The sequence below is a fragment of the Gymnogyps californianus genome, chromosome 14, assembly GCF_018139145.2.
Source record: "Gymnogyps californianus isolate 813 chromosome 14, ASM1813914v2, whole genome shotgun sequence".
Classification (NCBI taxonomy): domain Eukaryota; kingdom Metazoa; phylum Chordata; class Aves; order Accipitriformes; family Cathartidae; genus Gymnogyps; species Gymnogyps californianus.
In genome coordinates, this window is record NC_059484.1 from 18,388,794 (window position 1) to 18,411,019 (window position 22,226).

The 22,226-nt window shown below is 52.9% G+C and overlaps 1 protein-coding gene across 3 annotated transcripts in view; it reads right to left on the reverse strand.

Annotated features, from left to right (window-relative positions):
- Window positions 1–306: 306 nt before the first annotated feature.
- Window positions 307–22,226, reverse strand: part of JADE2 (jade family PHD finger 2) — an 80,855-nt gene continuing 58,935 nt past the window's right edge. For 2 of the 3 annotated variants that reach the window (XM_050905053.1, XM_050905055.1), the window contains 6 exons: window positions 21,700–21,867; window positions 21,048–21,164; window positions 14,417–14,878; window positions 8,940–9,057; window positions 4,053–4,181; window positions 307–1,509 (listed from right to left, as the gene is read on the reverse strand). In XM_050905053.1, coding sequence (XP_050761010.1) covers window positions 653–1,509; window positions 4,053–4,181; window positions 8,940–9,057; window positions 14,417–14,878; window positions 21,048–21,164; window positions 21,700–21,867 — 1,851 coding nt within the window. In that variant the 3' untranslated portion in view covers window positions 307–652. The remainder of the gene's footprint in view (window positions 1,510–4,052; window positions 4,182–8,939; window positions 9,058–14,416; window positions 14,879–21,047; window positions 21,165–21,699; window positions 21,868–22,226) is intronic. The other variant, XM_050905054.1, reaches the window with a different exon arrangement.

The window sequence follows — 22,226 nt, forward strand, 5'->3', positions numbered from 1 at the left end:
CGGGGAGAAATTTTGCATCCTGGCCCCTGGACGGATCCCGACCAGATGGAAAGGTGAGGGGAAAAAATAATGACCGAGTTTTTTTTTTCTAAAAATAGAAACGTAACGTTGCTCTCTTCCACCCCAAGCGCTTTCCTCCAACAAGCTTTTTGTGCTTTAGTCATTATTTATTTCAGTATCACTTATTTTGCCTCCTCGTATACGCGCACACAGGTGGGTATTTCCCCTCCCGCAGCTGGCTGCTACCGTACCCTCCGCTCGTTCCCTGCTCCGGGGGCAACCGTCGCGGGCAGAAATCTGCCCCTCATTAAATAATGCCCATTAATTAAACTGTCATCCCTGCAGAATGCACGGGTACCGGCACCCTCCGCCCTCTCGGCACCCTCGGCATCGGTCCCGCCGGGCGCCGGCTCGCGTTCCCGGGAAGTGGGGTCTGGCAGGGAGCCGGGGAGGGACCACGACTGTCACGGTCATCGATGTCGGTGAAGCTGAAGCTGTATCTCAGGCGTATAGAGAAGAGAAAGACAACAGTGCCGAATTTCCAACTATATACACATATTAAAAATCCCCCTTGCTATGATACCAGGCAGAAATTGGACATGGCAGTTGTAACTGGGTTGAGGCCTCGTCGAGCCGGCGTGGTCGGGAGGAGTTAGGATGCCAGGATGCTCATCCTGACGATGTCCTCGCTGGCCGCATCCAGCTGGCCCCGCTGCGCCCTGCCGCCACGGGACTCCCCGTCCGAGTCGCTCATCTCTGCATCGGAGAAGTAGCCGTCCGTCTCGGCGTCGAAACGACGCAAGGGAGCTCCGCCGGCGCCGTCGGGCTTGGGGGGCTGCGACCTCCGAGTCCCTCGGCTCTCCTTTGGTAATTTGAACCGCACGACGGTTTTGGGGCTACCTACGGAGTCAGGCACTTTGGCCGCGGGGCTGGGCTCTGGCTGAGCGCAGCGCGGCGTCTCCTCCTCCTCCTCCTTGCTGACGCAGCCCCTCGCCCCGGCCGGGGGGTGAGGCTCGCCGGCTTTCGGGAGAGAGCCCTTCCTGGCCGCCTTTTTCGCCTCGCCCGTCCCTTTGCGGTCGGCGGGAAGCTTCGCCGCCCCTTTCTCCGACTTGCTCGGTCTGGAATCTGGAGCGAAGGGCTTGGCGGCATCATCCGACAAGTCGCTGGCGTTGTTAGTCCAGGGCTCCGAGCTCTCCGGGTGACTCCCACCCACGGCGGGGGGGCTGCTCCTGGGCAGCTTTTTCTTAGTGTTCGTTCTCGTTTTGCTTTTCACTTTCTTTGTGGCCTCGCTCTGCTTGAACGGGGACCTGAGGGAATGGTCCATCATGAAGCTCAGCAAGGTCTCCTCGTCCTGGAGGAGCTCCTCGGAGAGGCCGGGGGTGCTGTCCTCGTGGTGGGCGTTGTTGAGGGACCACTCGCTCATCGCCATGTTCTCGGCGGTGATCTGGACCGACTGCGCCAACCAGCTGTTGAAGAAGGTCCCGTCGATGGGGAAGGAGGTTGACAAGCCTGGAAAAAAACAGAAGTGGAAGATTGCCTCAGAAGCCAGGAACAGCCACGCTGCCCTTCCTTTGACACCGCCACCAACTTCACCAAAACTCCCCGGCACCGGAGAAACACTCAAAAGGTCAACCGTAACACACCGCAGCAGGACACACAAGAGGGTTTACTCCAGCACTAATGCCGAATTTGGGGCTCACTGAGGTCACCGCACAACAACCCAAGTGGTCCCCCACATCCAGCACTCCGCCAACCTCCTCGAATCTGAACTGAGCATCTTTCGGGAGCGAAGATGCCAAGCCCCAACCCACCCCAGCGTGGGTGGAAAATACATTCCCGTGCAAAGGCGGCAAACAAACAATCCAGGTGTAAACCTAAAAATTTGGTGACTGCTACCAGAGCGGGACTGGTGCCCAGGCAAGGGATGATGGGTTCCCCAGGGAGCAGCTGCTGTCGGGCCACCATGCGCTGCTAAAAGCCCGGACACGACCCGAGCCAGGCGGTCAGTGGGGTGATGGGACCAGTGCTAAATCTCCGTGCAAAGACAGGGAGGGCTGGAGGCAGGTCTGAGAACATCTCCGAACACTCGAGAGGTGTGAAAACCGAAGAAGAGAAGCAGAGATGACAGGCTGGAATGGAAAAAGCTGAAAAACTTCCTAACAATTATCTCTGAGAGCAAGAGTGAGCGCTGTGGGCTGGGCTGGGTCTAATTAGCAACTGGAAAGGCGCATACCTGCACAAGCACACACAGTTTTAATTCCCATAACAGAAACCCATGGGTTCAACATCAGAGCTGCTTTTATGGATGGAGGAAAAATTAGGTTTGACTTTTGATTTCAGGCAAGAGCCTTCCTTTTAAAGCAGTCAGTCTAGCGACAGAAGAGGGACAGAGCAGTGGCACGGGCAGGGTGCCTCACGTCCGCCAGGTTTGCTGGTCTCGATGACAGCTTTGCATCACCCTCCCCTGTGAGCAGCGATATGGGATGTGACCCCGCACCTCCACGCTGCGGGGATGCGCGACCGCCGCAGCGGGGGACAAACAAAACACCCTGCGCAATGCCAGGGCTGCTCAAGGGCGGCACCGGAGAGGTCGGTCAGGTCGGATCCCCCCTCGGAGGTGACACTGTCAAGGTGACGGTCCTACACCTCCTGGCAGGTCACCAAGGTCCTTTTGGGGAAGACAGCCCCCAGCCCTGGCACCAGCTCAATGCAGGGGAGGGGAAGGAGGAGCAGGGATGAGCTCAGGGCATCGTGTGGTACCCAGGCGCCGAACAGCCCAAGATCTTGCCGGCAAGGGCGCTGCCAAGCTCACCTTCCCCCAGCCCTTCTTCGCTGATGACTGCAGCCCCAAGTGATGCTTCAAGCCCTTAACAAAATCCAGGAGGTTACAAGACCCTGGTGAAGCTTTGGGTCGGCTGCCCGGTTTCCCAGGCTCGCAGCAGTGCAGCTTTTCTCGGAGATGCCCCAGCCCTCCATCATTTGACGGAATTTGCCCCAGAAAATCCAAAGTTTCTTTAGCAGAGAATAGCGCGGAGACAGGATCAGCGCAAAAGCCCTGTTTCCAAAGGGGCTCCTGCCTAAAACTCAACACCTTTGAGATGAACAGAAAGCAGCAGAGTCGGGGCGAGCAATGGGCAAAGCAGAGCAAGGCAGGGTGGCCCAGACCCCCAGACCTCCCACAGAAACTCTCTGTACTCCCAGGAGGGTTTTACAGCACCTCCAGATTGTCCGAGAGCCCCACGGGACCAGTGCACCCCTGTGCACCCATGGGGCAGCTGAGCACGTGTGAACTCATCACCTCCTGCCCTGCATGCTGGCGGAGGTGACAGCGCCGGAGGAAGTCGAACAAAAACCCAATTCCGTGTAAAAACCATATGCAGTTGTCAAGGATTGTGTCAAAAAAGACCTTTTTGTCCTGTTTTTTTACTCCCCCCCCCAGCCCCGTCTGCTGCCGAGCGGCAGTAGGTTGTAGCTGATGGGGAAGAGCCGGAGGTGGGTGAAGCATCTGCAGAGCCAGCCTGCATCTCCTTGCCCCCCAAGCAAATTCAAGAGACCGGCCGTGCTTTGTGCCTGCCTCCTAGATGTTCCCGGACCACCGGCACAACCAGCGTGACCGCACGGTCCTGGGCAGTCTATGCCATGAAAATACACAGCCCACATGCTGTATTCACCATCGGTGCACAAGACAGAAGATACGGGGGATGAGCCCTGCTGCGGGATGGGTAAGTCTGATTTTATCACCAGAAAGCAAAATCTCGCTTCAGCAGCATATCACAGGTTTTGTAACACATTCTCCCAATCCGGGTGCAAGCCCTGGGGCTGCGGGGGGGGGGTGGATTTTACACTCCCTGCCCCGCCGGGGACCATGTCTCCGATGTGGTCTCTCCTGTAGGACCTCAGTAATTCAGGTTGATGCCCACAAGGGAGAGATGGGTGTAACTCCACCGCGTACGTGCAGGAGGGATCAGGGGCTGGGACTCTTAACCCTGCTCCCTGAAACAGGGAGCCTCCAGCGGCACGGGTCAACTCTGCGCCCATAAAATCAGACTTACCCAGTTGTCCCAATACAGTTTCGTTGACTGATTTCCTTTTCTCTTTCTTCTCAGGACTATTTTTTCTACCATCTCTTCCTTTCCTTCTCGGGTCACTTTTCTTACCCTTTGTCTTCTTCCCAGTTTGTTCTGGCATTTTTTAGAAAAAAAGGAAAACTCCGTGTGAGACGAGGCATCAGGGATGCTGCGGTGAGCAAGTTCCCCTGGGGCACACCCTTGTAGTGGAGACCCGGACCAGACCTGCAAACAACTCCAAGCCAAAGGGAGAACAGCGGCCACTTCTTGGCCAACTGTAGGCTAAGGTCTCTACACATTAAGAAAATCGGAATCCCATAGGTTATATACAAAAGAGGTTTGGGCCTTGGACATGAACTTAGCGTGGCTGCAGGAGCAGTCCCACTGAAGGCAGGGGACTCGCTGGAGACTCTGCAGCCACCGATGTGCCCTCCTGGACCAGGGCTTTGGGGCGAGGACCTGCGGGAGCAGCAGAACGGAGTAACCCCGAACTCTGCTCAGACACCTTCCAGGAGACACGGGGACCTCCAAACCCAGCAGTGTGTCCCCCATCACCGACAAGAGCATCTCCTGGAGGGATTCAGCTGCAAAGCCAGTTCGACAGCAATGGTACCGGCAGCGTTTTAAAGCAGAGACCTTGATTTGATTTGACCTTTTGGTGATAGTAACTGCTTGCACTCATACTGTGTGGGGGTGAAAAAACCCCAGTGTATTGAGCATAAGTAAATGGAGTAGGAAAGATGACCAGCATCGCCTATGGAAAGCCAGGGATATAACTCTTAGCTATGTAGACATTCAGCTAAAAATCAATATTTCCTAAATGGCTTCGAACTTCTACTGGATTTATTCCTCTTGGGTAAACAGGACAAATACCCTATAAAAATATGACTTGTATTGCCAAGCAAAATACTTGAACAGTTTTTACTTACTCTGTTACGTCATTCTCCCACAGAAGTCCATGCTAAAACTTCTATTAATTGTCAGAGGGGGAAGGATATTGCCCTTAAACCAAAATGTGGGTGGCTGATGGAAGTGGAGGCGAGACATGCAGTTTTTCAGAGTCTGGCCCATAGGCTGAGCCTGCACAAGCTGTGCAGCTATCAGAGCAATGATTTTAAGAAACGAATCAGTTTATTGTGTCGGCCAGCAGCAGACCTGCAAACAGCCTCAGCAGAGAGGCCGTGGACTGGATGGGTCGGAGGGAATAACCTCTGCTCTTCCCTTGCTGCAGCAGTGGAAATGTACTGGGTGAGCAGGGGAGGGAATTCGCATCGCACCTGCCTGAGTCTGGATTAACAGAGGATTTACAGTCCTGGGGTTGCCAAGCCAGGAACCCCTCCTGACCAAAGGACTCACTGAAAGAAAGAAAAGCAAAAGCAAAATTGGTATTTGCTACGTTCCTGCCAAATCACTGGAGAAAGGCAGACACATTTTTCACTTCGTTTACAAAATAAAAACCTAACTTTGTTTAGACAGCACAATGGGGCTAAAGAGAAACCCGAACAGTACTTTTTGAAGAGGAACCTGTCAAAATAGTAGCTGTGTTTCAAAGCCAGACAGTGTTTACTTCCAACTCCATGCAAGAAAAATAAAGGAGGGAGAGGTGGGTTCATTTTACATGGGCAGTTCTCACTAATTTTATTAAAAATCTCCTGCTTAAATGATCATTTGTCAGCGGGAAAAATAAACCCCTCCAGTTTTGAGTTTTATGTGGGAGCCATTCCAAAAAAAACCTTTGTGCCAAAACCATCTTTGGAATAACCCCAACAGATTTTGGTCAATGACTACCGTAACAGCAGTTAAAAACTGGCCTCATCCAGGCAAAATGATGGAGACTTCTTCCTTTCTCCAAGAAATCCCAGGTACGCACAGCAGCCCGGTTGGGAGCTGTGCGGAGGGGATGCTACAGGAACTGTCCCCTCACTTTCAAACCAGTCAGCGCTTCGTAATGATGGAAAATGCCTCAGTCAGTTACCCACAGCTTTGGTCCCACTGGGTGCCGAGTATCTTTAGCTCTAAGTATCGTCAACTGGCATGGAGGAGGCTTAGCAAACGCGTGGGTGTTGGGAGCACTTGGTCGGACCAGCGTCTACATGATGCGTGTTCGGGATGGGACCGGGATGGGACAGCTAGGAGCTGAAGCAGAAAATAAGCACCAAACCGCTTTCTGCGGCTCTGCTATGCGATGCCACGCATGGGTGGCATGGGCACGGCTGTGTAGCTGCTGCGGGAAGGGCAACCGGAGGTTGAGCCCTTCTCTGATCTCCTTTACACCGACCGCCTCTCCGTGCCGTGCTGCCGCCAGCCCCAGTGCTTGCTCCTGCCGTTGGGCAGGACCCGGAGATCAGTGTGAGGACCACGTGCTGCACTTGCGAGGAGGTACGTCCCAATGCTGTGCTCTTCCTTGCACTATGACTGTCATGGCTAAGCAGGCCATCCTCTCTTCCCACATCTGGGATGGCAACTTATGGCCTGATGCTATGTCCTGGCAAGGGAAAACCTCCCAAGCTCAGGAGAACCTACGCATCAATGCCAAAAGGCACTTGGGTCCCTAATGTCCCCCTGGCATGGGAAGGACCCAGATGCCCAAACCACCTGGAGATCCCAGGACCAAATTCCTGTACCTGGGCCCTTTTCCCAGCAGCAGCGACTTGCGGGAGCCGGGTCCCAGAGGCAGCAGCCCTTGCTCAGGCTCAACCAAAAAGCCCATCGCAGGAGAGACGAGCAGCTCAGCTTAGTCAGTTCAGAGCGGAAAACAAATTGGCAAACGCCAACTATTTGGGGCAGGAGAGAAGAACATTCGCATCCAAACATATGAAGCAATCCCACAGCCTGCACGCCAATCGCCACCTGAGTCACCCTCTCACCACGGGTTTGTCTCTTTATCACTCACCTTTGGGCAGAACAAACATCACGGTAACGGCAGTCGTGCTTTTCCCTGAGCAACACTTTCAGGAAGGACAATTGCACAGCGCTGGCACTCGGCGGTGCAGACAGCCCCGAAACGCGAGCACCAGAGCACTGACACGGCTCCCCTTCGCTCGTCGGCATCCGCACCCCGCCGGGGAGGGTCCCGGCTCACCCCCCCAGCCCTCCCCAGGAGGAGCTGCCGACTCCCACCCCATCGCTGCATTAGAGAGAGGGTCGGGCATGCATCGGAGGTCGGAGTCCCCAAGGCACTTCAGGGACCGCAGGTCCCCAAGGGCATTTCCAGCTGTCTAACACCCTGTTTGTGAGGGAGGTGACCTCAAAAAGCCTTCCTGGCGAACTGCCCTGCGCCTGTCTCCTCCTGAGAGTTGCAAATGCTAAACCGGGTTCGCCCAGCTGAACTGAGGAGCATCACAAGGTCCCCTGCGATCGCCCCAAAACCCACAGAGCCCAGCAGCAACAGCGCATGGCACCTGCCTTCAGGATCTCAGTTTGTTGCTCTTGTCTTTTATCCACCCGTTATTCCCGAGCTGGACCTCCCGCCTCGCCGCCCCAGCCAGCAGCATCACTGCTGGGAGCACCACCCAGCACAAATTTGCCAGGTGCCAGGGAATGGCTCTTGGGATGTGCAACGTGGGGTCTCCGGTTGGTGGGAACAGCCGGGAACACCATTTTGTGCGTGCCCAGGCTGGTGACCCGTATTGCTGGTTCAGCGAGGACATATGGAGCAACACACCATGTCACTGATCTGTCATGGGGACCAAGATTTATAGGACCCGCATCTCCCCAGAGCACACCCTGGGGTCCCGGCCACCCCTGCCCCGCATTGCTGCCTGGCTCTGGCCATGGAGAGGAATTTGCACAGGCTCCGAGTCACAAACATCTCAACATACACGTTTCTCAGTCTCCGAAACTTCAGTCAAAGGAAACTTTTGTCAAGGAAAGCTCAGCCCAGACGGTTCCTGAAGAAACCCCAACCATGTGATGGCTTCAAATGCAACTCCAAAGCCACAAACACAACAGCCGTCGGAAGAGCCTGCCAAAGCGCCAGATGCTGCTGCTGGAAAAACTGTTCTGGAGCCACGGGGTTTGGTCTGCCCTGCCACCGAAGGGAAAGGAGGAGGGAGCAGGAGCTGTGGGCTCCGGCACTGCTTGTGCAAAAGGAAAAAAAAAAAAAGGACAGAAGGAAACCAACTTTATTTCAGTTCCTTAATAAAAGTTGCCAGAGGCTTTGCATGCAGTAGCGTGATGTTCTCCACTAATACGTATGTGGAGCAGAGAACTGCAGCTGACCAGAGCTAAAGGAGCTGGTCTCTAGCAGCAACAGACATCCCATCAGCAGCTTAACCTTTGATTCTTGACAGAGCCAAAGGCATCTGCAAAGAGTCCAAAGCGAGTCCTGCTGACCCGCGCCAGGGAGCCAGCTGCCGTGGATCAGCCCCAGCGTCAGCAGCCCTGTGCCCAGGATTTGCCATCTCCTCCCGAACAGCTCCATCTCCACGAAAGTCGCCAAAACACTGCCTTAGCATCACCACCTAACCAAACGCTTGGTCTTTGTGACCGATTCCTGGGGAGAGGAGGATCGAGAGGGATCTGTGAAAACAAGGAGCTCCGACACTCTGGTCACCCAGGGTATGGCTTTATTGTGTGCTTCTGAACAAAACTGGAGATGGGCAAGGCAAAGAGGGTTAAAAAAGGCCAAAAAGAAAATGGGGGGACTGTATTAGGATTCCCAGGCAATAGCTTTAATTTGCAGACACTGTGAAGTGCAGAAATGACAGTGGTTAGGAGTCAACATACGAACCGTGCCTAAATAACACCGCAGGGGAGGGGGCAGCTCTGGTTTCATTGGGGTGGGGGGCTGAGGCTTGGGCACCAGTCTTTGGCTTCAGAGGACGGCAGGGACAGCGTCTGCGAGAACAAGCTCTGGTAAGCAGTACTGACCTGGGTAAAGATCTTTCTCAATAAGCTTCATCTGGAGATGGAAGATCTGCTCCTGGAGTTTACAAATGGTGTGTTTCATTTTCTCCCGTCTCGTCACCATGTAACAGAGATTTCTAACCTACAGAAACACAAGAAACAGTGTCCGTTTTAGGCAGGGTCGAAGTGGGTCCCCTCAAGCTGTGTCGCTGCTTCTGCCGCCCAGGGAAATCCCTGCTTCCCGGGATTCGGTCCTCTTCATCTCACCATCATCCGCGCTGCACTGAAACTCCTACCAGGGCTCTTTGGATGCGCCAAGACTAGAGGTGAGGGCTCTTGATCCAAACTGTGTAATATATATGGGAAAAACCATGCAGTGAATGACTTAAAGCCTAAATGTCTCTGTTCTGGCTCCGACAGCCAGGACCCCGTGGCGCGCAAGGAAGGCTGTCCGGCTTCTCCACCACATGCACTGGGCATACAAAAGCCGTACGGAAACACAGTATCTCCACAGATACAGCTTTGCTTACCCCAACAGCACGTCTCCCTTGTAGCACCAAGTCCCCCTGCAAAGCCCTGCATGTACCTGCCAACGTGCCTGGGGCACCCACCCCAAACCAGAGCAGCCACCTTGGAAACCCCAACCACGGCTCCATCAGCCTCTGCCCCGGCACGAGGGACAGCTCGGCCACCACCGCTCCCAGCGCTTCGGGCAGCAGCGAGCTGGGACCGTCCTGCCCCAGGAGGCTGGGGCAGCTGCAGGTCCGAAGCCCTCCCCACGCAGGGGTCCACGTAGGATGCTGCATGTGGGAGAGTCTCTCTCTCTCCCGTCTTCTTCTGAACATAAACAATAAGCAAGTTAATCTTTAGCTTCTCCCATCGAAGGCCTGAACGCACAAGCAGGGTTTGCCCTTCGGCATCAGTGCTTTTGAGGGCACAAATTCAGCCCGAAAAACACAGCACGCAAGGAGTCAAATGGGGCTGAGCGTGCTAATCTGCTCCGATTAGTCAGGATTAACTTTCAGTACTTGTTGCAGCACACCCTTTAACTCTGTTGTTGATACACATCAGCACACTAAGTGACCAAGACCCACAAAATGGGAACAGAGCCAGGAGAAACAGGTAAATTATTTTGTGATCTTACCCAGGTACGACAATGGTGCGGACACACAGGCTGTTTTAATCTCCTGTTAATTGTTCACAGACCTAATGAAGAAGTTAATGTCTCTAAAGGATTTGGAAAGTCCCGGAAGGGAAGATGCTCTAGAAGGAGCATTATAATATAGTTATGGAAAGGCTCAGCAGATGCACAGAGCCCTGAGCATTCGAGCATCGCCCTGAGCCCTCGGCCCAGCAGCTGCATCACACACGTGCCCTGTTCACACCCGACATAGAAGCCTGCACAAAAAAATGCCAAATGCTAAGAAGTACCTTGGTGCCCCAGGGTCAATACGCCAGTTCTCATCCACAAATTGCTCCTTTTGCAGGGAGGGAGAGACCCTCTTCCCGCAGCCAGTGCAGGGAAGGAGCACAGCCGGGATGGAGCTGCAGGTATGAGGCTACCGATCTGCTGAACGTCAGAGTCTTACAAAACTGCCTGTTGCCCTAAAGCAGATGCCGGGACAGAGCATAGGAAATACAGCAAAATATCCAGGTGATGCTGGCCCAGGTCAGCAGCCGGTGCAGCTCCCTTACCCCAAATCTCGCCCCTCTATATAGTTACTCACACTTGCTCCACATCTACCTGCAAATCACTGGTGCATTTTGTCCCAGTTGAAGAAATTTTATTAACAAAGCAGGAAGCCCGAAACGCAAACAGCAAAGCACAAGACATAAATGCTCGCGTGAGCTAGCGCAGCAGCAGTTAACCCCTGCTCATCACACGGGGTTGCTGACAAACACCCCCGGTAGCCCGAGACCACAGAGCTCCCGTGTGATACCCGCTGGCATCTGCTTTGTGATGAACTTCAGTGCCATGCTTTTTGCCAGCCCCACGTAAGGGTGGCTGGAGAGCCGGGCTCTGTCACCATGGCGGCAGCGGGCATCGAGGCTTTCAGAGGAAACGGAGGGTTTTGGCTGCGAAACAGAAAATGCTAATGGCAGCTAACAGGATTTGACAGCATTTACTCAGCTTCCTGATGCTCTGAAAGAGCAAAACTGCCTGTAACAAGGTAAGGAGGAGGTGGCCTGAATGGAGGCATGGGCAGTAACGTGCGTGGGTATGTCCACACTCACGTGTGACCTCCGTGTCTTCGATTCCCCCCCTCCTCATCCTCAAACCCCTCTCTGCAGAGGAAGGCTGGGGTATTTCCAGGCTTGGGGGACTGTCCCTATGGGGTCAGGAGCCTTTGTGCCTCTCAGAGCAAGCCGGGATGTTGTCCCACGCTTACCTAACATCTGCCACCAAAGGCTGTGAAGGCAGCAGGACAACCGTGGCCATCCCCTAATGGCATCAGTCTTACTTAAGGACAATTTGGAAACACTTCGGAATACAGGAGAAAAAGCTGCTCTTTTTTTTGTTGAATCCCCTAGCTGTAAATACAAAGCAGCGAGCTCTATGCTGTATATTTTACTATGTTCTCTTTTTTTTGTTCTGGATTGGAGAAAACATCAAGCTAAAATTTCTTTATGAGGAAAACAACTGCCTCTGGCAACCTGCGTCTCAAAGTGTTTGGCGGTATCTCTTCTCTATGATTTGATATTCCTGGAAGAAAGCATTACTTGTGCTCTGCTTAGAGACTGCTGGTATTTACACACACTTATACAGCTAAACACTACCCAGCACTGCTTCCCCAAGCCAAGCTTAGATGCTGGTATGAAAGCCTAGAAACTATAGTTTTTTGTTAAAGCTAATTTAAACAACCAGTCTTTGGAAAAAGCTTTAAAAAAAAAAGGCAAAGAGGGTTAAAAAAGGCCAAAAAGAAAATGGGGGGACTGTATTAGGATTCCCAGGCAACAGCTTTAATTTGCTGACACTGTGAAGTGCAGAAATGACAGTGGTTAGGAAATGGTAGAAGAAAACGCTGTCTCCCTGGCTGCCCCCGCATCATCTGCCCTGCTGCTTCTGCCTCCCCAGCTCTTGGATCCAGATACCATTATCAGCCCCCAAATCACAACCATTTCTGCCAGATTAATTGCTGAAAACACTAAAATCGAACGTGATGCCCTGTGGACACCCTCTGAAAGCCACCCCTCCAGGCTGCTCTTCTCCAACCCCTGTTTGATGTGATGCCTCACTATTTGCAAGTGAAACGGGGTGGCTGTGAGCGGCACTGACAGACAGGATCAGATACCTGGGATGCGCTGGCAGCAATCGGATTTAAACCCGTATAACCCATCTGAGCACCGGACTTTGATCTGGCCAGTGTTTATTGTTCCCCCTCTTGGAAGCAGAGCAAACAAACAGCTCTTCCAGGGCCAGGCAGTGAAACCTGGCAGGGAGTTGCTAAGCAGAGCCTGAAAGCCAATGGGGAATGACCCCACGAAGCCTGGAGGCAACTCTGGAAAATGAGAAATCTGGTAAAATGCATAGTTTTGACACAAAGAAATCAAAGCGAAGCTGCCGTGCTGCATCTTTGAATTAGGCAGCTCCTGGAGCAAAGTGCTGTACCCAGAGATGCACAGTGATTCATTGCAGCTGGGGAAGTCAAGCTGGGAGCAAGTGGAAGAAGAGGGAGGTGGAGCAGCCTGGTTTAGATTTACAATATAGAGAAGCAGAAGAGGGGAAAAAAGTGAGTTGAACTCGTCGCCCTCGGATCCGCCAGCTGCAGCCTGTTGCCTACAGCTTGGTGCTGGAGACCCATTAATGGTGGCACCAGCCCAGCCCAACACAGAGATGGAAACATGATGCGGTAAAGGCAGGAGCAAAGGAGGGACAGACTGGCAGAGTGATGGCAATGACATATGCAGGGGTGAAGGCCGATAAGGCCACAGAAAAGAGACCCATAGCTTGAAATCCAATTGCTTTTACACAGGAGAAGGCTCTCAGGCTCTGAGACCCACCCGGGGAGGTGGGTGCAGCAAGGGACCAGGGCGGGCTGGTCCAGAGCTGAAACCCCACCTGGACATGAACACAGTGCTCACCCACCCCGCCTTTCTCCCCACGGGTTGAATTATGCTGCAGACCCACAGCAGCTTGGAGAGAGGGTTCAGGGATACACAGGGGCAGCATCACTGCAGGGGCAGCATCACTGCAGGGGCAGCATCACCGCCACCTTCGCCTCCCAAGGAGCAGCATGTACCCTGCAGCACCCTCCACCCCCCCGCTCAGGGCACCACCTCCGCTGGGTCAAAGCAACGCGATTTTCCTGCTTTCCTCCTTCCTCGCCTGCTCCCAGCGACGCCCTCAGCCCTTCCATGGCTTTTGCACCCCGGGTGGGCAGTGAGGCAGCGGCCTGGGCAAGGGCCATGGACTCGCCCCTCTGGCAGGAGCAGGAGAGCGGGGACCAGGCAGGGCTCGGGTTTTAAGCAGAGGAGGAGAGGGAGCTTGGCTCCTGCACACCAGGCTCAGCAGCCCTGCCCTGCCTGTCCCCATCCCACTGCTGCCTTGTGCTGTGCCCCTCTCCCTCCCCAGCAACGGCACCACCGCACCCATCCCCTCCCTGGCTGCGCTCTAGCATCTCACTCTGGGCACTGTGCTGCTTCTCCTGTGCTTCCTCCCCTCGCTGCTTCTCATCTTTGTCGCCCCTCCTCCTCTGGAGCCTGCCTCTGCCCCATCCCTGCTTCTGCCTGCTCCTTCCCTCTGTGCAGCCATGACAGCCAAATCCACAGGCAGGCAGCACAGTGCGGCAGCGAGCACAGCCCGGGGGGCTCCGGCACTGCTTTGCTACTGCTGCTTCACCGACGCTTGCTCTCCCCCAAAAAGCTGCTGTGGAGGCGGCTGCTCCCTCCCTTGTGCAAGGATGCCCCGCACCGCGGGGAGCTGCGGGCGCCTGCATCCTCCGGCTGCATCCTCCGGCATGGCTCTGCCTCCGCCGGCAGCTCCCCAAGGAGTCGACCTACTTTCGGCTGCCGCAGGGCAGGGAATGCCCAGTCCCACTGGCCCTGCTGCTCACTCCTGCCATTCACCCGTCTTTGATGTTTAATGTAAGTAAATAATGACGTGTTCCTTGCTGCTGGAAAGCATCTGAGGGGCACCACAGGATGATTTTGTGGTTTGAGGCTATTAAGATATAGTGGATGTAAGCTGCAGCATCATCTGCTTCCCATCCACCCGGCCCCGCCGAGGCACCTCTCCCCGCAGACATTTGTTCTTTTGAACCCCTGGCTGAGACCACCACTAACTTATTTCATCAGTGTCAGTGTTTTGGCAGTGATGACACACGCATGCTGAGCACCGTTACTCTTCTGAATAACACTCTAGATGAAGGGACACAACTGTTCGGGGAGTCGAACTGAGTCAAGCGGGAACAGGGCTTGTGCTGTCTATAGGCGCCAGCACACATTAAAGCAGCCCTGATGGAGCATATGGGGTACACCATTGAAGGAAAAGCTGTACTCACCCTCTCCAGGTCTTGCCTGAGGTGCATGAAGAGCTTTAAGCGTCGGTAGAGAACGTCCTGTTCTTGCTGGGCCAAGTTGTCCACTTCATCCGTTTTTGGTGTCAGCAGTGGTTTGTTGGAATTTGCTTTCCTCTTCAGCTTCCAGTACTGGTAGACAAAATCCACCAGTGATTCACTTAAGTCAAGGTTCTCCGCCACCTCCGAAGGCTTCACGAGTTCATAGAAGTCCTCCTCCAGCTGCTGGAGCTTTTGCTTCCGCAGCGTGACTTTCTCCAAGTCCAGCTGGGCTTGGTCGGGCTCTGTCCGTGCCTCCTCGGGCAGCTTGGTGGCACCGGTGCTGTGCTCAAGGCAGAAGGACTTGAACTTCACTTCGTCGTTGTCTGCTAGAATAGTCCGCATGTCGAGGTTGTGGTCGAAGGCGCAGGTGACGTGGAACGCGGTGACGCAGGCGGGCATGGAGCACTGCGGGGAGAAGGACAGGGCTTATGGCCAGGGCAACGCACCATCAGTGGGGGGGACGCTTACCGACACAACGGGACCTCAGGTGCTCACTACAAATCCAGTGACACCCATCTGAGTGACAACAACTACCATGAAGTGATGGATGCTCCACTACAGGTACTCCTTATGGAGGAACACCTGTATTGCCCAAGTCTTACACACCCATGAGCCGGACACCATAAACCCAAGCAGAAGAAACCCAGGGTTTGCTAGATATCAGCGAGCACCTTCCCACCTTATCTGCTTTAATCCTTCTCTGTGACGGGCCCTGCTCACCTTTCACCTTCCATAAACAGGGGCTTTCAATGGTTCTTCCAACAAGACATGTCAACAGCCACAGACAACAGCACGGGCCAACGGGATGCTCAAAGACTGTCAATGGATTCTCCTGACGGAGAAATTTTCACCTGCATTTCACCCTTAAACTACTCCACCCTGTTACCACATCAAAAACTAATATTCAGTTTTTATTGAAAGCATACAGAACATGTCAAGGTTTATGAGTGAACGTGGTATCTCAGAAGCAGCCAACACTCTGGGAGCACGGTGCCTTTCTCCTCTGGAAACTACATAGCCTCTAATTAGCTCCATTATAAAAGAAAAAAAAAGGTAACTCAGCATATACAGAGCAAAACATCACGAAATGAACTTTTTAGAACTAGTACCGTGGCTAGACTGTTGTCAAACTTGTATCAGATTAATTTTTTAACAATTTCTCTAACTTACCTCATGCTTAAATTGCTTTCAACTCCACAGGCAACAAATCTCAGCCTGGTTTCCTACAGAGGAACCCCTCCAGCCAGCGCTGTGCCCGTGTCCACATCAGCACTTTCTCCCTCTCTACTCATTAACTGCTTTTTAATGGCTCAGAGTATCAGGTAATTATTTCAACCATAACCCATAAGAAATCAGTCTATTCCAGCTGCTAATGACCAGTTAAACTGCAATAATGAGACATTTTAAGTGGCCTGTTACTGTAGGCACCGTATTTCAGCATTTATAGAAGAATTGTTCTTGCGGGGGATGATGCAGTTGTGGCCTGATGGACCAGGAGGAGGCACATGAAATTTCCTGGACGTTGATGACAAACCATTCGGGATGCTGTAGAGTTTTACTGGGGCTTTGCTGCACTTTAATTCTTGACAAGGAAAAAAAAAAAAAAATTCTGGTAGTAGTTGAGGAACAGAAATTTTATGGCTTTTTATCTTCATCCCATCAGCCCTGAATTCCTGCTCAGTCACCCCGTGTGTGAACTTTTGACATTGCTGCTTTTAGATATTTTCCCTTGACTTTGTTTATGAATCTGCTGGTGCTTATGAAAGCGAGAGACTCGCGCGGCTGCCAGGGCCAGGAAAAGCGTAGGCAAGCAGTGTCCAAGTCCTCCACTTCCAGGGCTCTCCAGGCCCCGCTCCAAAGCCTCCGAAACCAGTGGGAAGAGCTGGATGCAGCCTTGCCATGGCCAAGCCCCGATCTGTACCAGCACGGCTCCGGGCAGTGATGCTGGGCACTAACTCCTGCAGGCACCAAATGCAAGCGGATTATGAACTCCTACCCCCTGCTTACCTTGTTTAAATATGGCCATTTGGTCCTAATTTCAGCCTGAAATTGCTTGTGAAAATAGCTGATAGCGTGCAAAAATCAGCTCCCTCTGCTACGCTGCCGGCGCTTGCATGGAGCCTGGCATCGTGTGGGAGCCGTCGGTGGTCCCCACGCCAGCCCGGTGCACCCACCGCAGCGGTGGGCAGCGGGTGCCTGCCCTGCCCGTCCCGTGGGACAAGCCCTGTCGCAACCTCCCACGTGGCTGAAGCACCGGCTCCATTCTCGAGTATTTAGTTTTGGTAATGAAGGAGGGACAGAGCCTGACTTGCAGCTTCCAGATTTATTCGGTGCATTCACTACATCACACGCTGGCTTTTAAAGCGCTGGCGCTCGCTCCTGCAGCCATGGAGTGAGCACTGATACAAGAAGGAGATGCGATGCCGCTTGACCGCGTCACCCTTCCTCACTTCCATGGCACTTTCAGGTTGGAGGCCTTTGCCAGCTGGAAGTTCCCGTGATTGAGCTTTCTCCTCTGGTAGCCAAGATGGTAATGGTACTGCATGGAGCTACAGAGCTCCTGACGTACTCCTGACGTACTCCTGACGTACTAACATACTCCTGATGTACTCCTGACATACTCCTGATGTACTCCATCCTGGCTGTTGCGGCATAACAGCTGGGGGTGCTTCAAACTACAGCATCCTTTCGTGCTGTTATGCACATAAATATCTACGGTAGAGAAAGTGGACACCGAGAACTCGCCGCCATCAGTGAACTATGTGAGCTAAGGAAAGCCACGCGGTGATGTCCCCTCCCTCCTGTTTCTGCCACCAGTGCTAATAACAACATTAGCAATACGGCTGTGGCTTCTGCCAGGACAACGTCCTGCTAACAGGAACGACCATCACTCCACCTTAGGAATAATGCAAATCGAATTACACCCATCCTGGATCTCTCCTCCGACAGATGGCAAGCAGCACTTGTCAGAAACCGTGCCCAAAATGCAAATAGAAAATAATTAGGCAGCTCAGCTGACAGGGCAACAAAGAAAAGTACCTGGTCGGCCACGGCTACCCAAGGACCTTGCATAAACTGACAATAAAAACATATTGATCCATCCCAGAATGGCGCTGGAACAAAGCTGCTCTTCGCGGGAGGGAGGGATCTGCCACACAGAATAAACCAGGCTCAAAAGACTGGCGCAGTCTCTAAGTCTGCTTCATTATTGATCATGCTTCATTATCTTACAGCATTTTTCATTCAACGATTTCAGCATACTTTGCTTATCCAGGCAAATCCATCCCCAAACAGAATTCCGAGAGAGAGGGTGAAAACTGCACCAGAGATTAACACGGGCTGTGAATTAGTCCTCAAACCACTCTTACTGGGAAGAAATAGAGGGATGATTTTATTTGCCAAGGAAATTCAAACCGAAGTTTACCAGCTTACAGTGGTGCTCCGCTGCAGTTTGGGGCCGGAGGGGAAGGAAGCAGCTCCTCCAACAGACCTGCGAGGGGAACTCAGGAAGGAAAAATTAATTACCGGTGCTGAACTCCGGCCAAGCCATCAGCCGCGACAATTCTGCATCCTTACAGAAACTACCATGTGATTTTTAGTGACCGCAGATGGTCTGGATCCTGGTAGCGCTTCTCAGCCGAAATAGGCAATTTCAGCATCGCAGACATCCTCGGAGGATGCGGGGCTGAGGCAGAGGATGGCGCGGGGGCTGCACAGTGCACACACGCTGCTCTTCCCCTGATGTCAAGCTGTATGTTTTCAGGGCTACGGGCACAATCGGACGACAGCTCCGGGAACCACCACACCAGTTATCCCAGTGGATGGGGACCAGTGGCACAAGCAGCTCAAGGGGAGCGGGCAGCAGCGGGCAGAGGAGCGATAATGAACACGTGAGTGGTGGAGGACACTTCTGAGGGCTTTTTCTCCAAAAAACAACAACAAAAAGAAAGCTGGAAGATGATGACAGCAAAAGATTGTGCCCTTTGGAGAAGCCTGCCAGCAACTAACAGAGACCTGGCATTTTGTGCTGCATTGAAAGGCCTTGGTGAGCTCTTCCAGTTGCTCTGACAAGCGAGGAGGGAGTTGGTGAGGAAAGAGCTGGGTCCCAAGCAAGCACGGTCGGGACTCTCTTTTCCATCTCAGCAATGCAAACGAGAAAATTCCTGCTGGATACTGAGCTCTCTTTGGCATCTCCTGATGTCTGACCACAAGAACCACTATGAAGTCATGATTTCCCCTTAACAGGAGCCAGGGAAAGGGTGCCTCCAGGGCTGCATCCCTGCCCAGTGTCCGGGAGTTCTGGCTTGACTATGGCCACGCCGAGTTACAGTGGGTTCACAGCTCTGTATCAGAAAGCAAGGGAAGTAATTACGTGCAAGCAGCAAGGTCAGAGGCATGGAGAGCACTGGGAAACCCTTCCTCAGGCTTCCCTGGGTTTGTTTCCCTTTTGGTGGTCAAATTTGGATGAGGAAAAATACCTCAACGCACAGAGGTGCCTATGCAAAAATATCTCACATCGGTCTCCGTATATGTGGTCGAGGTGGGTGTTTCCTTAAGCTGCGGTGCTGCCTCTGAGCATCCCCGTCCCCCTCTGGGATGACAGTCTTCCACTCCTCCAGCTCACTGTCCGGATTTCGAGTCCCTTTTCGGCAAAGCCCAGTTCCAACCGGCCACTTGGAAAACTCCCTCCTGGAAGCAACACTCCTCCTTCCCCAGACCTGCCCCACCTGGAGCACCTGATTCCCGCTGCCAAGAGTAAAAGCTCAGTGCTTTAACAGAAAACAATCTTCTCCTTTTAGAGCTGGGTCATAAACCTGAAATGCTGACAAAGGTAGTTAGATTACACCTGTATAAACAGGCACTAATCAAAAATACGCTCCATAAACATAAGCTTTCAAAACAGAGCTCTGTACCGCTGATGAGTATGGAGCGTGTTTATTTATCCATGGGTGAACTTGCTGATTTACCCCATAAATCCTTAAATAAAGGCACTGCCTGCTTTTTTTTCCCTTCTCCCCCTCTTCCTTGAAGCAAAACCATCCCGAGCGTGCTAGGGTGGCCTCAGCAAACGCTCCAGTGACAATCTCGTGAAGACTTATAAACCGTGAGCTGCCGGCACATGAGACAATAAAGCTCCTGTTCCATCTCAGGTGACCTTTAATGCAAATCCATTCAGTCTCCGGGATCTCACAGCTCCCGTGCCATGCCGGCGCTAAGAGGATGAAGCCTCAGAGAAGCTGAATTCTTTTTGATGCTGCCAAGCCTGTTTGCCTCCTTCCCTGCCCTTCCGTTCTTTGAAAGCAGTTGCTGTTATGACACAGTATCTCCATCTGGCAGGGTGAATAAGCAGATCCACCCAGAGCCATCAAAAAAGAAGTGAGTCAACGCTAGAGATTTAAAGTAGTATTGTGAGATTTCATTTCAAGCTAAGGGGATTGCTTTTAAACAGCTCCCTTTAAAGCATTAAACCTAAGGGAGTTGCACAAATGCAGTGGAACTTGCAAACCTCCTATTCCTATCACCCATCTACAACCAGCCAGCTAGTCTGGTGCCCAATAGTCACTGCTGCATACGCCGACCTCCAAGGTGCAGCTCCTGCTGCTGTACAGGAGCTGATCAGTCGGGATTGGTACACATCCCAAACTTTCTCCCAGTTTTTCAAAGCTTAATGGCTATTCCATCCCCGCCCTGCACGCCAAGACTGCTTCGATGCCGGGTCTGCCAATGAAAGCAACAGGCACCGGCACCGCAGAGCCGCAGATCCCCCAGCCCGTCCCCAGGGACCGCCGGGACATTACGCTGGCCGAGCAGGGGGAAGCAGGGGGAACCACTGGATGCAGCGAGGCTCCCCAAATGCTCTCGCACCAAGCAGGCTGCATTTTGAACGGGAGCTTCTGCTCTTTGCTTTCCGGGAAGAGAGATTATGGCCCGGGAAGCTCTGTCCCACTTTTGCAATAGGAAAGCCCAGGGCGTCCTGCTTTTGGTCTGAAATGAGAACGTCTCGCCCCCTCTTTAGCATGCTGCTGCTGCAGGGAGAGCGGGCAATCAGATGTCTGCAGTGGTTTCCTTAGGTGTGGAGAAAATGTGGGAATGTAATACATGGTAAATACTCTATTTTCCAAGCCAGCAGGCTAGTGAGGACTACCTAATCCCGGGGTTTCCTCAGATCCCCACAACTGAAAGGCTTCCCAGCCAACCCCCACTGGTTTGTGAAATACTTGGGCTATGTATCTCATGAGTATCTCACTTTTCTGGCAGCTACGCCAAGCCTTTCTGCTGGAGGTTCCCGATTTAAAACCAAGGTCATTTGCAGTCCTGGTAATTAGTGTCACTACAGCAACATCACTGTGTTATGCAAAGAAAGTTAATCTAGATTCCTAGCACTCAATACATTAAATGATTGCAAACAACATCTGATGATGTCTGATGGGCGCTCGTGCTCCCTGTTGTTAGGTTTACTCAGAGCAGGAATAAGCCTCGGCCATATCCCATCCACCAACATCTCAAGAATCTCCGGTGGCTATTACAGGCACAACCCTGGAGGTCTGAGCTTCTTCAGTGCTGAGTTACGTACCTGAATACACGTCCCAGTGCACTCCTTGCAGAGGCTGCAGGACAAAGCCCATCTGCTTGCTGGGATATGTGAGATCTTTGTAATGGGTTCCATTTTTTCAGGACATCCAATGCTAACCTGGTCACAAAATAGAAGACAAGTTGTAAATACTCGTTACCATCCCGAATCTCCTACAGGGAGATGCCTGTGGCAGTCTGAATGAGGGACCGATTTTTTATTTGTTCTTTTTCAGGGTCACTTGTAATTGGGAGAAAAAACCCCAAACCCCAGAAACCAGAAAGAAATTTGGATGAAATGGAAGGAAAAACTTAAGTCGGTGTTTCCTGTGAACTAATTCCTCATTTGGATGTTGCTGTGTATCTCAGGTGGGCACATGAAATCAGCTTTACCCTGCCGAGGCAGGTCCTGTGAATGCCCCCCACCTCTGTGCCCTTGCACCCCACTTCTGTGTCCTCCCTTAACAGGGTGCCCCTTGGCTGCTAATTAAACACACAGCCCGATGACCGACCAGCATCGCGGCTCTGACCTCAGCACAGCTTGACAAGCCAAACTGGGCTTGCTATTTAGACCATTAACGAACATCCTGGGCTGAGACCTGGAAATGAGGTCTGTGCCCACCCGTGTGTCAAGAGGAGGTTGGAAAACATCTTACTTCAGGTATCCATAAGGCACAGCTAACGTGGACCCATTTCGTCCCGCTCCGGGTGGGCTTCAGCGCTCCCCCTCTCTTTGGGCACAGTAGACACTTTGGCTGAACCCCGAGGGCGCAGGTCCGGCACAGCCAGCTCCCGATGGGGACCTTCAGGATGCCGTAGCACGCCTGCGCAGACATGAGGGAGGTGGGTTAGCCCTAACAGCCCAGGAAGAGCATCCTCCCAGACCTCCTCCTTCACTCCCACCTTCTTCACCACCGCTGGCTTATCACCACCGCATCCGGGCATCCTAATAAACAGCAGACGTAAAGCAGCTCCGCAGTCACAGACAGCAAGGTTAAGTTCTTCCTTCCTTGCTACCTTCCCTATTTTCACATGGATACTCATGCTGGATCAATATGTCCTAGGTTTTAATTAAAAGCTAAGTATAAAAACGTGCTGCGTACCATGCCAAGCATCTGCCCGGCTCCAGGACAGGAGTGGGCAACCAGGCTGCTCCATCAGAGCCCCCACTGCCGGCAGCTCT